The sequence below is a fragment of the Neolamprologus multifasciatus genome, chromosome 22 (assembly GCF_963576455.1).
Source record: "Neolamprologus multifasciatus chromosome 22, fNeoMul1.2, whole genome shotgun sequence".
Lineage (NCBI taxonomy): Eukaryota > Metazoa > Chordata > Actinopteri > Cichliformes > Cichlidae > Neolamprologus > Neolamprologus multifasciatus.
This window is the reverse complement of record NC_140459.1, coordinates 18,788,929-18,799,888: the sequence shown is the minus strand read 5'-3', so window position 1 is coordinate 18,799,888 and position 10,960 is coordinate 18,788,929. Positions and strand designations below refer to the sequence as shown.

At 46.1% G+C, this 10,960-nt stretch overlaps 1 protein-coding gene across 10 annotated transcripts; it reads right to left on the bottom strand.

The window, feature by feature from the left end:
* Nucleotides 1-1,054: 1,054 nt before the first annotated feature.
* On the bottom strand, nt 1,055-10,520 carry arpp21 (cAMP-regulated phosphoprotein, 21). Of its 10 annotated transcripts, none has more exons than XM_085149787.1 (19): nt 10,286-10,520; nt 6,627-6,792; nt 6,306-6,471; nt 6,172-6,210; nt 5,990-6,055; nt 5,791-5,905; nt 5,465-5,603; nt 5,124-5,261; nt 4,939-5,038; nt 4,609-4,832; nt 4,450-4,500; nt 4,015-4,205; nt 3,403-3,534; nt 3,189-3,307; nt 2,976-3,050; nt 2,734-2,895; nt 2,521-2,614; nt 1,682-1,788; nt 1,055-1,547 (listed from the first exon to the last, which is right to left on the bottom strand). In XM_085149787.1, exons 3-19 carry the CDS (start codon nt 6,465-6,467, stop codon nt 1,389-1,391), a joined length of 2,073 nt encoding a protein of 690 aa, XP_085005913.1. In that variant the 5' UTR covers nt 6,468-6,471; nt 6,627-6,792; nt 10,286-10,520; the 3' UTR covers nt 1,055-1,388. The 10 variants fall into 10 exon arrangements, with proteins under 10 accessions (XP_085005913.1, XP_085005914.1, XP_085005919.1 ...); XM_085149788.1 differs by lacking the exon at nt 10,286-10,520 and adding an exon at nt 10,048-10,279; XM_085149793.1 differs by lacking the exon at nt 10,286-10,520 and having other exon boundaries at nt 4,609-4,646; nt 4,737-4,835; nt 6,627-10,041.
* Between the last annotated feature and the right edge of the window lie 440 nt (nt 10,521-10,960).

Sequence of the window (10,960 nt, the reverse complement as noted above, 5' to 3'; positions counted from 1 at the left end):
TAATTTTAAGGCCCGGTGTGGATGATGGATATGTTTCATTGAATTTGAAAGGGGGGGGGGGGGGGATATGAATAACTTTGAGTACAAAATGGCTTGTTCAGCTCCTGAACAATAACACATTGGTAGTTATTGCCTGCATGAAAGTGGCTACATCACAGTGAGATGTCAGCTGTCTGAAGGCTTAAAAAGAGAGGAGTGCTGTGTGTCTGTGAAAACTAGTTTGATTTCTGGGCTGTAATTAGTTGGGTTCTGATTTGTTTATTTGACTTGATGCTGCAGGAAAAGCATGGGTGTAAAAATAATAAACGACAGCCGAATCCCATTTAGCTGCTTCACATTCAGGGCACTGCTGCTGTGCCACTGATTTACTGGGACACTTGAATAGAGTGGAGCGGCTCTTGCTGCGATTATTTACAAAGCTGAAATAAGTAGTTGTCTGTTTTATTACTTAATTAACAATCTGTTTTTGATAATTTTGCTGTTTTCCCACATTATGAAATGATAACATTTGTCTTCTGTGATTAAGGTAAAAAACACTATTCTCTTTTTTATTGCACAGGTTTCTAAGAGTAAGAGTCAGCTGTTGTAAGGCCTGAATAGACAGAATTTACTGTTGAAGATGTGTAATGAGGGTATTTAAACAGGAGGGGGCGCCAAAGTCTTATACTGGGAATCCTTCATTTGCTTAATAGGTGTGAAAAATGGTATAATTTGCGCCCTGTAAGCTGCTCTTCTGTTACTGCATGATCATTTTAGTCTCCTAGTAACACCAATGCCCTTTTGATCTAAAAGCCAATATCCTGATTGATCATACCAATCAATATGCTTTATGTAAATCCTTTACTTGCTTGCCATCAGTCTCTTATTTCTAAACTCTGGACTTTTCCACAGCGCACTGATCAAGACTGTTTATGTCTGGGTGTGTGGTACGTTTGGCTGTCCTCCTACACTGAGCTTTATTTCCTGGTGTCTCGTCTCATCTCAGCTCCATCTAATGCCATTAGCATGATCATCATCATCATCATCATCGAGTTCAGAGGAAACAGAGTCAGGATGATATAGAAATGTGACCTCATCAGTCCAGCCACAGCACTTTATTCTCTTCACACAGTGCATTTGCTTAAAACACAATATATATAATTTAATATCAATATAAAACTCCATTTGTGTATATAAATTATGCATTCAATACAGCAGCTCTTATATATATACTTTTAAGCTTTGGTACAGTGGAACATTTATCTCTGTGAGTGCATGTGTGCATACAGCATATCCAGGGGGCATTAGCAGGAAAGGGGAGCAGGAGGTTGTGTGAAAAAAGGTGTTTATGTGTTAACCATGTGTGCGTGCGAGCGAGTTCACGCATTGACTAATGTATCAGTGCTCAATCAGTACTGTGCACTCCAGGCAGGCGTGCTGAGGTTAGCGCAGGTAGAAGGTTGGCAGCCGCTGAGGTGGGAGGGCTGGGGCACCACGCAGCAGTAACCAGTCTCCCCACCTACCCCGGTCACAGCTTTACTTTGGGGAAACGACACCGGAACGCCTCCCTGCAGAGAGACAGGGAGAGAAAGAAGCAAAGTTGGTGCTGGGAACAGGTACAAGAAGCATTTAGTGAGAGGGTTTCTTCTCTGGGCTCAAGCAGCTTCAGACTGATGCCCAATGAGACCTTTCTGGTGTTTACCTGAATCATGCTACACTGATGGGAAGCAACCGGTGAGTAGGTGCCCAGTACAGCCTGGGGCTGGGTGTGGGAAGACTGCTGCACCCTCACAGCAGGGGCATAACCTCCTAGAGACACACACATATATAAAAAAGAACATTATTAATGATATGATACTGGGATTAATGAAAGAAATTAACCATATAAGACCATTATAAATATTTAAGAACACGTCAGAGGAGATGCAAGATCTGGTTTGAGGCTTCGATACTGCTTTAAGAAACCACAAAAATACACATAGAACATAATTAGTCTTGAATGTGTAGATCAGTGGTTCTCAGAATGTGGTCATTATAAAGAAATTAAGCTGATTGAATATGACTTTCATGGAAAACAAGAGTTTTATTATAGTGAGTGGAGCTATATCCTCTATTTGACACTCATTCATTATTCTGTTTTCTCTTTTTGAGAAGAGCAAATTAAAAATAATATCTAATTTGTTCCTCAGTTTTATCTGTGGTAAATTTGGTGGGATGCAGTTTATTCCACTTGGCGCTGCTTGGGAAATTACACTTGCATGTTCTCCATCCTTCACTCAGTCCGGCTGATGGAGTCATTTAAATTTCCTGCCAACTTTATACAATAATTTATTTCGTAAATTGCCGCAGATGACGGGACTGAATTGTCTTCTCGCTCTTTGTCACTGTGATGAATAGAAGCAGCAGGAAAAGAGACCGGTTCACTGTGAGACCCTCAGACTACATCTCTGACAGTGTAACGGCCCCCTCCTCTACTGCCACAGCCTGTTTTCTCTCTCTCTCTCTCTCTCTCACTCACACACTCACACAGGAAGAATGTACCTGTTGGCTGAACAGCTTGGCTGTGGACTTGCTGAGTGGGTGAGGCAGGCCTGCATCCATGCTGAGCTGAGGTAGGGTAATAATACACAGGCACCTATAGGACATTTATAAGAGTAGCGTTATTCAGTGTATGATTGTCTGTAATTATTCCTTTAAAATGTCCGTATTTAACTAAGAAGAGACCTGAGATATAAAGCGCTGGTGTATCCTTACCTGAGGTGAGGGCTGGCAGTAGTTGGCAGGGTTGGGAGGAGGGGGAGGAGGATGAAGGGGAGGCGCTGCATAGATGTAACCCTGACTGGAAGGGTAGAGGGGCGGGGCTTCACCCGCTGACTGACAGCTCACATGAGCAAACTGTGAGGAGAGCTCTTCAATCTGTAGGTCAAAAGAAAGGAGGTCAATGCGCACAATACTTCAAACGCACAGCAGTGGAGGTGCCGCGCTGCGATACATACTGTAGAGTATGGCTGTGGGGGGGTGACAGGTAACATCTGTGGAGCTGTGTAAGAGACAGACGAGTACTGAAGCACCTGAGAGAGACACACATATGGAGACAGAGATAAAGGCACAAACAGTGGCATGTGCTTGAGTGTCAGCTAGACCGTATCTTGCATGTAAAACACATCTTGCTGTGCGTGTGTGCATGTTTGTGTGTGTATGTGTGCTACCTGCTGCTGCGGCTGCTGAGGGGGGGAGCCCTGCAGCTGAGTCTGGCTCATGATTGGCTGTTGATTCTCTGGAGGGTTGTACACAACCGGGGTTCCATCAGGGTTGAGGAAAGGCTGCCCTGAGAGGTCAAAGGTTGGGTATGAAAACGTGCTCGTCTTCTTTAAAATAAGATCTGTGTGTGTGTGTGTGAGAGCCTGCGTTTGTGTCAATTACCAGTATGTGGGTTCACTAAAATGCTTCCCGGTGGGATCCCATTCTCAATAATGTAGCTGGGTGCTTGCTCCTCCATGATGGGAGGAGAAGAGTGAGGACAAGTGGATGGCAGTCTGTACAGAGAGATGGAGCCTGAGAACGTTCGAAAGAAGAGAGGAGGGAGTTTTATTATAACACCACTTAACAGATACCACATTTCCACACCCCACCTGTCTGTGCTACAGAGATAGCGCGCGGCCCCTCGGCGCAGTCTCAGTGACGTTTTGTTCTTCCTGAAGATGTGAAGAAGGCTGGAGGTGTTGTGTGAAAATTTACAGCTATGGTGTGCGAGCGCTCATGGACCGAGTTAAAAATGTTCACACCACAACTTCCACCGCTTTTCGCTAATTAGATGCAACCACTAATTTATAAACAGTGATTTTTCCCAAGTGCGTCGATGGCGTCGATGTCTGCGCATGCAAACGCGAGCGCTCAGGTGCGGATGAACCGACACGTCTCACCCTTTGATGAGTGAATTTACACCTTGAACGTGTGACACAGGAAGTGTCACAAAGTCATTAAATGTTACGCTGAGACAAAGTACAAAAAAAAAAAGAAAAAAAAAAGACCCACCTGCACCTCGTGCGTCCCAGACGTTGTTAGCAGGTTGGCGGGTCTTCTGGGGGGCACTTGTCCATTGGTAGGAGGAATCTGACTCTGTGCTGCTCCAAGGTCGGGGGTCGTTGCTATAGCGACAGTCAGTCTCTGTGCTGCTCTGCCTGCTGCTGCCTGTCCAGCTGGAGCCTGAGCTGTCACGGCTCCCCCTGTGAGGCACATCCAGAATTATCCTACCGTCTTATTACCGCATGAGAGGTGCACCATTAAAAAGCCACTGAAATTATCTCTAAAACCTTTCGTTTGTGCCAAGATTCCTAAACCCTGATTCCCACAAACTCATGAAAATAAAATCTGGGTCTTATTCCTGTTTCTGCTGAAAAGCTGTGTGCCAGCCAGGCTGACCAAATTAAGATGATAAATGACTGTGCATCTGTGCCGACGAAGCTCTACCTGAAGAGTCTCCTCCGGGCCTCTGCATCTGGATAGTACTCGTCCACATGCCTGCACACACACACACACACATACACACACAGACATATATAAATGTTCTCATCTAAATATAAAAGCTGAAAGGCTGAAATGGAAAAATTGCACTGCAGGCAAGGTTACCTGGTTTCTGCATGGGCGCTCTCTGGGGTGCAGAACGGCTGTAAAAGTATGGCAGAGAAATTAGTGAAAATCCTTTCTGTGCCCGTGCCGCTGTGTCGGTTTTGTCCTCCTTGCTCTCTTTCTCTCACCTCTTTGTTGAAAATGCGCTCCCGTGCTCTTTGGTACTCCTCCTCTCTCTCCTCCACCGACTTGCTTTGCCTCTCTTGGAAAGGGTGGAGACGTCTCTGCTGTGAGGAAGCAAAGAGAGGCCAGGTGAAATCATCAATGGGATCAAAGTCACTTAGGATGGAAATTTCCCAAATGAGCTGCAATATAGGAGGTCAGACAGACCTGGTCATCTGAGCTGTTGTCTCTCTTTAGGATGATTTTCCACTGCTGGATCTCCTCTGTCTTGTCCTTATGCACCTTGTCCACAAAACGCTCCTCGGGTCTTTGACAAAAGAAGTTAGGACTGCTGTTAAGTTTTCACTGAAAAGTAGCGCACTACAGGAGAAATGCACATTGTGCTTGCTTACATGCGTGTGCTGCTGGTCCGGTTGATGATGACAGATTTGCCTGTCTGGTCTACATTGTGCTCCATGCCAAAGTAGGCCGCCACCCGATGGACCAGCATGCGGTGGTAGGATGACATGTGAGGGAATTTTTTAAAGGGACTGAGAGAGGGGAAAAACAAAAGGAGAGATACGGGAATAAGAGAGGAAGAGGGAAAGCGAGTGGGAAGGTGAAAGTGAAAGAGAAAAGAATAGACTTTAACACTTCAGCACTATCATAACATATTCACTTAATCTTTAAAACGTGAGTTGTTTTTTTTTTTAAAGCTCAGTGAAGGTGTCCTTTCACAGACACACACACACACCTATTGCTGGTGATGAAGTCAATCATGTCCTGCTCCAGTTTAAGCAGCATCATGCGGTCCCTGGGGTTGCTGTTGAGGGTGTCGACAATAAACTGGTGCAGGTCTATGCCGGTGGAGTCGGTGTACTCCACACTGGACTCTGAGAGCGACACGGGCACAGGCAGGATGTGTTATAAGACAACAAACACAATCCGAAATTACACCGCAATATTAAACACCCCAGGAGAGCCACATGTAAATAGCGGCACAGAGTCCAATTTTATTACATTTTATTTGCTTCCTTCTTTTCTTTCTTTTATGAGATATTTCAGAAAACACACACATACCTTTGGACAGTGAAGGTTTCTTTGGATCTGTGCTGCTCTTCTCCTGCTCTTCCTCTTTACAGGAAGTTCTCCTGTTGTCATGGCAGCTCGATGAGATGTTTGCGTCTGGAGGTGCCTGAAAAAGAAAGAAAGAATAAGTTGAGTGTGGTGGTGATGGTGATGAGGAGAAGGTGGATTATTATGTGTGTACGTGTGTTACCTGGGTTTCTTCAAATGGTGGGCAGTCCTCACAGACAGCTTCAGCACGCACTAACTTTGGTCTAGCCTGAAACACACACACAGACACACACACACACAAGCAATATTATGAATTCATAGAGTCCAATGCAATCAATATTTTAGAAAGAATGAGTAATGTGAGGCAGAATTATTTTAGCTTACCTTGACTTTTTTCTTTGGTTGAACCTGGCTGCACTGTTTCTGCAAGTAAGGATACAATTTATTATAACAGCATGAACGGGCATCGGTGGAGGGAACGCATAATTTTCAGTGGATCCACGCTTAGTGTTGCTTACCTGCTGCTCGAGCTTCTTAAAGTCACTCTGACACTCCACGCCCTCCTTCTGATTGCACGGGGACAAGCGTGACGTAGGGGAGGGGCAGCTGACGACGTCACATGACGTGACAACGGAGGGCTTTAGGAGGACATCTGTACTTGCTACAACTGCTTCAGTCATCCTTCTAAAACAGAAAAAAAACAACAACTTCCACTCTGAGCCTGTTTACCAAGTGGGTGTCTGCATTTGTATATTTTACTGCTATTTAAAGATATTATGCCTGCATTTGCATGAGTCTCTGTTTGTGTGTCTGTGTGTGTGGGGGCACATTTTTCCTACCTATGTGGAGTTGTTTACTGTTGAGCCTCACAGGTGAATGATGAGGTCATATATCCCATGTTCCCACAGGGCAGCCAGAAACACAATTATCGTCTCCGCCTCTGCTCGCCTCCTCTACTGTTCTTCTCTCTCTCTGCCGGCACTTTACTGGAGAGGGGGAAATAGCCTGAAGAGTTCAAATAACACAGGAGGGGAGGAGAAAAAAAAACTGTTAGTGGTCATTTAACAGCAGAAACTGCACTACACAGTTTGACAAACACACTCGGAGCACAAAGCTGCTGGAAATGACATCAAGAAGATCAAGTAGCTGAGCTTGTGTGTCTCTGCTTCCAAAATGTTCTCCTGGCGTCACAGTTAATCACTGCCTAACACCAGCGAGCGTTTTACAGTAAACACGCTCGTGTATCGGTGACGGTAACGCACAGCCCAGTGCTCGGATGCTGCATTCGCTGTGTGTATTTACGTGTGTGCGCGTGTCTGCGTTCGAGCGTGTCCGCGAGCTTTTCTTAGAAGCAGCAGCTGTGGAGAGTATCACCCGATCCGGACCGCTCTGATATTCCTAGAATACCAAGCTGAGTCTCTGATCCCAGTGGTGAGAACATAGCTGAGACCAAAGAGATAGACAGACGGGCACGATGCAGTGGCATTCCTCCATCATTTCCCAACAGGGCCGAATTCTGCTGTAAGACACAGCTCAAGGGGACACTTACTCCTGTAACACCCGGGACAGAATAACGAGCTCAGAGGATGCAGAGTCCCACATCATGCTTATTTAACACCCGACTGGAGATGATGGCAGCCTTTTTTTGTTAAAAAGAAAAAAAGAAAAATCGTCTGTCAGTCCATGTGCAACCAAAGTGGTGTTTATGCTCCAGTGAAATGAAACACTGTACATGACAGCAAAAGAAAGGGAATTATTCTCAGTATGGCACACAGGAGACTAAACATGTGTGTGCTGGTCTAATGTTTTACGTACTACTTAAAGAAGGTGAATCATAATGTACTGATGTGTAGTATTGATTATAGTTCCAAACATACTGATATGACCATCTGCTGATATTAGTTTTGATGTCTTAACACAAAGCTGGAAAAAAGCTGCTTCTCTGTCTTGGCGTTGTGATCCTAAGAAAGAAGAAGCACTTCAGAGACACACACACTCTCAAACGGACATCATTTCGGAGACTTCCCAGCGTGATGTTGGCCAGTTGCTGCTGAACTGTCCTTCAGCCAAAACAGACCAGTTTCATGAGCGCTGCCTGAGGCCGACCCTGACCTTGCATCTCGGAGAGGGGAGGGGCGGCGAGCAGTAAACGACATACAATCAAAGACAAACTGAGTATTAAATGAGAGGGAGCAAGCTGCTGTTGAGCTGCGTTATACCTCAACCGTTGAGAGGAGAAAGACGGAGCGGGACTGGGGAAGGATATGCACTACAAGGAAAACAAGACAAATGGGAGGTACGGGAAGCAGGGGATGAAGAGAGATGAGGAAGCAGTCTGTGGAGACTTTAAAGGTGAAGAGGGGTGACGGGAGGCGATGGAGAGCGAGCAAGAAGAGTGAAGAATTAACGAGGGAGAGGCTCGCCGTGCAGTCTGTCTCCGGGCTTTTCAGCCGACGGCCGTGAAGAGGGGATTTGAGTGGAGCTACCAGGTTTTTTTGCGCTGAGCACTGCAGAAAGTGGCCGGCCGCCCGGGGAGAAGGTGTGACACGATCATTAGCGTGTGACGGATGGCAGCGGGAGGCAGGGAGCGCCAGTACCCGCTACATCATCATCCATCTGCTGCTCTCCCCGAAGCCTCCAACCTCGGAGCCACTTACTCACCAGGACACCTTTCTTCTCCAGCCAAAAGCTGCCTGGCTTATACACACTGAGACACAGGCGGACCAGGGGGAAAATGTCCAGAAACTACTTTAGATGGCCACTGTCAGCTAAAGCGGGTTATATTAAGTCCTCAAGCCTGCTGCAGCCATGTTTGTAATTAAGGCCAATGAAGAGAAAGAGAGAAAGAGAAAAGAAATCTGCCTTTGAATAGCAGGGCTATAATTACCATGCATTGTTTAACACAGAGATCCACATCATTGCTTGTGTGCTCTTTACACTTGTAGACATTTATCTTTACATTTTACCACCTCCGTGGAATTCATTCGCATCCCTCCATCTCAAGAAAACCTACAAAAACTAAAATAAAAAATAAAAATCCTCGCTGCCTCTGGCCACAGGAGCTGCTGCTGCTGTTTGTGTTTTGTCTCTAAAGGCTGCAGCTGAATCTAAAACAAGATTTCATATGTTTTCTCCCTCAGCCCGGGAGCTCATTAGGAAATGGCTCAGTGACAGACTGAAAATGAGAGAGCAAGTCTCTCTGGTGTTAAAACAATAACTGAGAAATTTCGAGGCAAACTCGCCGCTTTGTTCATCCATAATGTGTACAGCCTCTGCCCCCACAAGCTCCTAATTGGGCTGTTTTTGTTTCCCCTCTTGCATAATATAATGGTGCCTCTTTTTTTTGGTTTAGACATACAGTATATATTCATTCCATCTTGCTAGCAGGCTTTTACTTCATCTCCTTGCTGCTGCACCCTCCACTTTAAGACAGTGAGAGATGCATAGGAAACTAGGCTACACATGTGAGATTTAGGTTACAGCACCTGGGCGGCCACAGCAGTCTTATCACTTAAGTGTCTTGCGGGTACGACAGCTGCACTGGTCTGCAGCTGAAGTCGAAGGAAAGGCGAGGAAAACACCTACTGTGCATACATGCAGATACAAACAAACATACATGCAGCTCATCAGGGAGGAAAGGGCTGGCGATAGAGGGTTAAAACAAACACACACACATTTTTTTTTTAAAGTAGGCTGCAAGAAACAGGTGGCATCTTCATGCACAACTTCGAAGCATCCTGTTGACCCACATAGCGGGACGGGCCGGTGTTTGATAGGGCATGTGCGGTCTACTTTCGGGTTGCGGCTCTCTCTCTCTCTCTCTCGGTCCTGGAAGCTAGAAAGCCGGTGGGAGCGTGTGTCGCATTAAGCTGACACACCGGGGCTATTTTTACACCAGGGGCAGGGAGTGGACCTCCTGCTCCGGGACTTCACCGTGCTGTCAGCGTGAATCGGAAGGATGGCGGATGTAAAGCAGGAGGAATAATGTGGATGTTATAGAGGAGGGGCAACTTAAACTGACATTTGTACACTTAAAAACACACACGAGGAAATAAGAAATATTAATAAAGTGGCGGATATTCCTTTGTTAGAGCATAACGGACCTCTTTACTAAAGTAATAATACGCATATTGAGTTGACTATAAGAGGCTTTTATCGGCGGTTATCAATCCGCGGTGTCGCTAACATTTTCCCCTGTCGCTACAGGGGGAAATGCGGCTGATAGGTGCGCCCCGGGGCGCAGTTAGCTTGTCAGATTACCGGTGTTAGCCGCTGTCAAAAAGGAGAGCCAAATTACAAAACAATGTTCAACCTAAGTCGATGAGTCGGTGTGATTTTAAAAAAAAAAGAAGTAAGTGATACAAAGAGGAAACGGAGGTGACATAACAGCATCAAAAGAAAGAGGGGAGCGTCACTGTCTGCCGGCGGAGTGACCGTTAATCGAGCTAACCGCGGAGATGTACAATTGTTGCCGCGGTGACGGCGTCAGTTAGCTTACCGTGAGCAGGCTGTCTTCACTCCCTCCGCGGTGCTTCTGCCAGAGCAGCTTACAGACCGACGGTCCGCCGTACACCCTGCCTCTGCTGATTGTGAGCTCCGTTGCTCCTCCTCCGCCTTTTGCCTGTCTCTGTCGGAGCAGAGGAGCAGGGAGGGATGAAGGGAGGGAGGGAGAGAGAGAGAGAGAGAGGAGGAGGGCCGACAGCTCTGAACCCTGAGCCACGCGCCCACACACACGCGCAAGGAATGCACGAGAGCCGGCCCTCCAGCAGCCCACTCATCTCTATCTCGGTCCCTGCGTCTCCCTCGCTGCAGGAGCGGCTGTTTCTCTTTTCAACTCGGCTCAGCCTCCTTTACAACTACCGCAATAATCACTAACTACACTTGAATTCTCTTCTATCGGAGCTAAAAATATGCCTCATGTACCCTGTTACCTCATGTAGCCTACTTTAGTTGAGTATTAGCCAGCGTTTTGGGCCAAGCTGCTCCATCACAGCAAGGAAAAAAAGATATTGTGCTTTTCATATAATTTATTTATAGTTAAGATAACTTACTTCCATTAAAGCTCGTGTAGTCTTAATAATATTATGCTAACAGTACATTTCCAAATCATTTCTTTTTATTTTGCCAGGGAAATTGGAAACAGGTTCAGGAACTTACTGAAATATGCAAACAT

Excerpts from the sequence above, each read along its gene's own strand:
- arpp21 (XM_085149787.1), bottom strand. The coding sequence starts at position 6,467 with ATGACTGAAGCAGTTGTAGCAAGTACAGATGTCCTCCTAAAGCCCTCC. Across the intron at positions 6,056-6,171 it reads AACCAAAGAAAAAAGTCAAG|GCTAGACCAAAGTTAGTGCG; the intron begins GTAAGCTAAAAT and ends TGTGTGTTTCAG. Across the intron at positions 5,262-5,464 it reads GACTTCATCACCAGCAATAG|TCCCTTTAAAAAATTCCCTC; the intron begins GTGTGTGTGTGT and ends CCCCTCTCTCAG.